A 6,000-nucleotide genomic window follows, 5' to 3' on the forward strand; every position below is an offset into this window, starting at 1 on the left:
CATTTAGCCTGTAAAGGTCTATACCATCTTCAGTTTCCAGCTGTATTTACATACAGCAGTTGTGTGTTACTACTACCCTAAAAGTTTATCTCAGCATTTACTATTTAAAGTAGCATGTAGTGCTACAGTGATACACAGCACAACTCCAGTAACCTGATCTCACAGTTGAAATCATACACTTAGTATCAACACAGCTAACTAAACAGATACTTTAAAAAAAAACCCCAAACCCTACCTGAAAACATCAAGTACAATCTTGGATGAAGGAATTTTTCTCTTTGTCAGCTAGATTCAATTTATAGCAGCTTTTAAAACCTTCACATGATACCGAGTTGTCTTAGCATCTTCTTAGAGCTCCTCAATGTGAAAAGGATGATATCAGCAGTGTTATGCTCCAGTATTGCAAGCTAATGCCCTCAAAACATCTGCATGTACCAGAAGCACAGGATGGGGTGAATGGCAGGAAAGAAGGGGTTAAACTTCAAGATCAGAACGTTCTGCTTCTATTTTTCCACTTGTACTTCCTCAAAGCAAAACTGTAGCTTAAACACCTTCTCCCATTCTTACCCAAAATTAGCCAGGACATAAACTTAATGAATCTTAAGCATGTGCTTAAAGTTAACAGGATAGAGGGATGCTGGAAGTATTGTAAATGACTTAAGGCATGCTTTGCTTTCCTGCTTTTTTTGAACTGAGGCCTGTGCCACTACACTTTGACTTAGCAGACCTCTATTTAAACATGTGTTAGGCATTGCATAGTCTTAAAATCCAAAGAGACTGAATCTAAGTACTATTGATGCCAACAGACTCTGAGAAAACAGTGCAGGAGTCTATGGTTGTGAAGAAACTCTGGACTCAGTTTGGTTCATCTTGCAAGGTCTGTTCTTTCCAAAGAAGGCAGAACACAGAGCCTGCAATATGCTAATGGGAAACAACCTGTTGGAGAGATCAGAGACAGCATGCTGCAGAATGCCGTCAATCCCTCCCAGGCAAAAATAGGACTAAATAGGTTAGGAGACAGTTTACAAAAACTGGCATAAAAAGAGGAATATAGGCCTTAAAAAGATCCAAAGAACAGGAAACAAAAAATCTATACATGTTACATAATTTGTGGTATAACAATAAGAAGTCTTTTAAAAAGATGAAGCTCTTTCTCAAGCAGGTAGCAATGCTACGTCCCAGAGGAGAAGATGATCAGGTATCGAACCACCAGGGCAACACAGCTGGAAAGCACAGATGCTCCAGGCTAAAGGCCCCATTTATAAGCAATACCACTGGGACAGCTGGAAGACTCAAACACAGCCAGAATTCTTATTTTAAAAAGTGGAACCATAAGAAACAAGAATTTAAAACTCAGTTTGTCCTGAGACATAGTCACTTTTCTCTAGAACTGAAAGGAAAGGGTTGTAGACTAAGACTACCTTGTGAAAGTAAGGTATCTTGCTTCCTATCTAAATGGCTTAATATAACTTAAATGCTGCAAAACTCTCAATTAGCAGGTCTGGTGCCTGGTCCCTTAAGAGTGAACCAGCTCTTGGACTTCTGTGAGAGGTAATTCAACTATAAAGGCTAGACACCAAAAATGCATATTTTGGAGAAAACTTTAAATTTAACCAAATTTTAGCTTGAGAAAGAGTTAAATAATTGTCTAATAATAAAAACCCCTCACCTTGATAGGCAAAGCTATAGCACAAAAAGAAAACAATCCCAAACCAAACCAGTTGTGCATGTAAATTTGATACTTGCCAATAAAACCCAACCCCAAGAAAAAAAGAGGAATTAAGCGAAACATACTGTTGCAAATGCCAATGATGACTTTACTTGTAATTAAACTACAGACTCCCACCCCCCACCTCCTGGCTTCAAACTTTTTTTCCTAAACTTAAAAAATCAGATCTGACAGCAGCAAAAGACAGAACACAGGAACTTGAAGAGCCATAGGAAAAAGTTCAGGCAAAAGAAAGCCTTGCACAAAGCTAAGGTACAAGAGTAACATAAAAAGTACTTCAAGGATTAACTACTTGAGGGAAAGACCTCGCAACTCTCTCTGTGATTCACATAGATGCTAAGGTGCAACTCTGCTTTGCAGTGCAGCTGAGTTTGGAAGATTTCCAAAACCAAATGTTCTTTGTGATATGCCATTAAAAAAATGACAGAAGCACTAGAGCTTTTTATACAAGGGAAGATTTGGGGTTTCTACCTATTCCACATCTAAATAAAACCAAAAAAACCCAAATGGGTTACCAGTGTGCTTGGTACAGATATATCTCTAAAAGTGAATCTGTTTTAAACCACTAGTATCTATCTCCATAGCATATTTGATGCATCTGCAGCTAACTCAAACACAAATTCTACTGGACACATGAAATGTCAATAAATTGGGCCAAAACACAGCCTCCTGACACAAACTGCTCTATTGGTTTTCAGCTGCCAGCAGAAGATGCTTAAATGCAAGTATTTACAATATGTTTCTTATTATCAGTTATCAATTCAGTTACCCAAGTCTATGGGCTACGACAAATAATTTACTGTTAAAAAAGAGAAGGGTAGGCCTAGAGAAGAGTTTCACTGAGGTAGAAAAAATTTGTTACAACAACTCTCTTCTCATTTCAAAGCCAGCATTTGGAGTTCAGGACCTTGGCTGCTATTCATCAAAGCACTTAAGAATTTGTTTAATTCTAGTAGTTTCTGTAAGACTTGAATATGTTTTTAGATATTTTACTGAATAGGAGTACAACTATTCACAGAAGCAATATAGCATATTACTCAAGGGAATGGTTGCGTCTTGTAGATCTCCTGGGTAAAGCACATGCACACAGACAGAAAAAAAAATCAATTTCAATAGACTCTAAAAATAGATGGCTTTTCTCAGAGAGATGCATACCTTTTCCTCACATTCAAGCTTCTGTTTGGGTTTATACTTCATTGATGTTAACAAGGCTATTAATATAGAGCAATGTTTTATTGCTATATTCTATTTTTAAATATCTATTTTAGAGTAAACCTTTCTCATAGCATGTTCCAGTTTCCATTTTACATCTTCATTTCCTAGGCTTTGCAATTGATAAAAATTACTAGGATTTCCTTGGCTGTGCAGTTTCAAAAGCCAAAGCACCAGCTGTGCTGCAAGTGAACCACGACATGTTTTCACTTCCTTTGCAATTGCTCAAAACTCTTGACATCTCATTACAAAATTCAGTAAAGTAGGTCTTTCCCTCAAAACTATGTCAGATAAATAGGCAGAGTAACCAGAAATACAGTTTCAATTGGAACACAAAAGTAGTTACTGTGCTACTGTATATCCATCCAGCTCTTAGTTTACTTTCTCCTCTTTTCTTTCACAAACTAAAATTTTTATAGTGTAAATACATTAAGTCGTTGTGGAACTATTCCCAGCATCTGCTCGGAGCAGTTAGCACATGCTAACTACAATGACACTCACATGGTATTGGCCTAGACCTCCCTGGTGCAAGCATAAATTAGAAATAATAAAAAAAGAGAAGAATTCAAGGATACTTCACACCAGTTCTGAGTGTTTCTGCTGATAGTTGGAGGTTTTTAAAAAATGCATGCATTTGCATACATAGTTTATGTGCAAACTTGGACATTTCACAGAGCTAGAGAATGAAGTAAGTAATACAAAACTGTTCTCTGGTATCTGACTGTGGAAAAAAAGTGAGAACTACTGCATGAGTTTAGAGTATGGCAAAATCCAAAGTTCTAAAGAATTTTTAAAAAAATACTTTTATTTAAAGTAGCACTTGCATTTAAAGGGTCATGGATTGTTTATTATTGATAGTTTTACATATTTCCACTCACCCAGCCTACAAAACAAACACGACTCTTTCTCAAAACCCCTTTAAACGCCACTATTATTTCCATAAATTGATTCGAAGCTTTTATAAGCGTAGTAAAGTGTGCATCAAATACTAAAGTAAAGCCCAGCCTGCACTGGGAGTTCCCGAGAGTGCAAGCCTGACGTAGGAATTACCAAAGAAAGAGAAACGTTGTATGACAACATGTGGCAAACCCTTCCAAATCCTTAAGACGCCGAAGCCCTTGGGCAGCAATCTGTCCTAATTTGCGATCCCCCCCGAAAGCAGGGGGTGAGCATCCCGTGTTCTCCCTCAGCCCGACGGGCTCCGGGGGCTGCTCCCATTGTCTCGGCGGACAGAGCCCTCCGCCCGCCGCGGCTGCCCCGGGGCCTTGCGGGGTGTCCCGCTATAGCCCCGGCTGCAAGGGCCGCGGCCGCCGGAGCCGTGCCGGCCGGGCGGACCCCGCTCGGGGACCCCTTCCCCAGCCCCGCCGCCTCCTGCCCGTCCTCCCGCTCGGAACCGCCATGACTGTGCAGGATTCTCGGCTTCGGGGCAATTCTCCCTCCGGAGGCGGGAGCAGCACCGGCCGGCAGCGGCCCCGCGGCGGGCGGTCACTCGGTGCTGCTGGCCCGGGGGAGCGGCCCGGCGGCAGCCCGGAGCCCGGGGCAGCGGCGGGAGGGCGGGCAGGGACGGCAGCAGCGGGAGGGCGGGCAGGGGCTGCCCCGGGCGCGGTTGCCCGGGTGACGGCGCGGCTTGCCCGGCCCCGCGGGGCCGCCGCCGGCCGGGGCAGCGGGGCGGGAGCTCCGGCGCCGCTCACGCCGGTGCCCGGCGGACACGCCCCCGCCCCGCTGCCGCCGGCGGCCCCTCCGCTCCCCGCACACGACCCCCGGCGCGGAGCGGGGGCTCCCGCCTGCCCCGCATTGTCCGTCCTCGCCGCCCGCCGGCTGCACCTGCCGGCTCCCGGCCCCTCTGCCGCCGCCCCGCACCTACCAGACGGAACCGTAGGCGCCGGAGCCGACGGGGGTGAGGTTCTGGTAGCGCTGGGGCACCTCCCACACCGTCTTGTTCAGCTCCTGCCGGTAGAAGCCGCCGCGCTCGGACATTTTCCCGGAGCCGCCGGCGGCAGCGGCAGCAGCAGCGGCAGCCGCCCCTCAATCGAGGCTGCACGGCCGGCGCCGGCGGGGAGGAGGGACCGGGAGGGGAAGGGGAGGGGAAGGCGGAGGCCGAAGGGGTGGGGGCAGCGGCCGGGGCCGGGGGAGCCCGGGTGGGGACGAGGGGAGGCTTGACGAAGGGGCCCAGGATCCCCGGGGCGGCACCCGGTGTCTTTCCGCGGGGCCACCCGGGGGGTTGCGGGGAGTGGCGAAGCGCCGATCCCGCCCCGGAGCATCGCAGCCGGGGCGGTGACGGACCGGAGCGGCGGCCTCACCGCATCGGCCGCCCCTGCCCGAATGTGCGGGAAGGGCCCGCGCCGCCGCCTCTGCTCCCCGCGGGGACGGCGGTGACGGACGGACCCGGTCATCCCGCCCTTCGCCTGCTGTCTCTCAGGCTTTCTGAAGCCTTGCTGACTGACACCTTTCTTACTTTGCCACGGCCACCTGAAGTTCCCTCTGGGCCCGCCAGGCTCCTCCCTTCCCCAGCTCGAGCTGCAGCCACAGCAGCGGTGACCCTGCGCCAGGCTATCGTCCGCGGGGCCAGTGCGGCCCCCGCTCACTGATGGAACCCCGGGCGGGTCGGGGGTTTTCTCGGAGTCCTCTGGTGCCTAAAATTTCCCCTTACCGCATTGACTCCCGCACGCAATCATCTGAGTCCTCTTTTCATCAATGAAGACTTGAGCCCTCAAGACAATAGATAATCTTGAAAGTTTAAAAGTCCAAAATTCATGCAGCAGTTAAAGGTTCTCTGACTTTACTGCATGTTTTCTTTTCTCCAAAATGTACCTTATACAATATCTAAATGACCTCTGAAATCATTACAGCACTACTGCAATGTTACCAGTTTAGTTCTTTATGTATTGTTTCCTTTCATGGCTTCTTCTGCTTCTTTGAGCACCTGTAAGTAACTTGTACATAGCCTGTTTGCATAGATTCAGTGTGCTGGGATTGCTTTACACCTGCCTTTGAATCACTTGAATATAAATCACTTTGAATCACTTGAATATAAATCCTTGCTTTTCAGAACCCTCCTG

The 6,000-nt window shown here is 47.1% G+C and overlaps 1 protein-coding gene across 1 annotated transcript in view; it reads right to left on the reverse strand.

The window, feature by feature from the left end:
• Positions 1-5,137, reverse strand: part of MAPK11 (mitogen-activated protein kinase 11) — a 30,830-nt gene extending 25,693 nt beyond the window's left edge. Inside the window, exon 1 of the mRNA XM_036400820.2 lies at positions 4,806-5,137. Within this exon, the coding sequence (XP_036256713.1) occupies positions 4,806-4,918 (113 nt within the window). The 5' untranslated portion in view covers positions 4,919-5,137. The remainder of the gene's footprint in view (positions 1-4,805) is intronic.
• Between the last annotated feature and the right edge of the window lie 863 nt (positions 5,138-6,000).

Source organism: Molothrus ater, chromosome 5 (genome assembly GCF_012460135.2).
Source record: "Molothrus ater isolate BHLD 08-10-18 breed brown headed cowbird chromosome 5, BPBGC_Mater_1.1, whole genome shotgun sequence".
NCBI lineage: Eukaryota > Metazoa > Chordata > Aves > Passeriformes > Icteridae > Molothrus > Molothrus ater.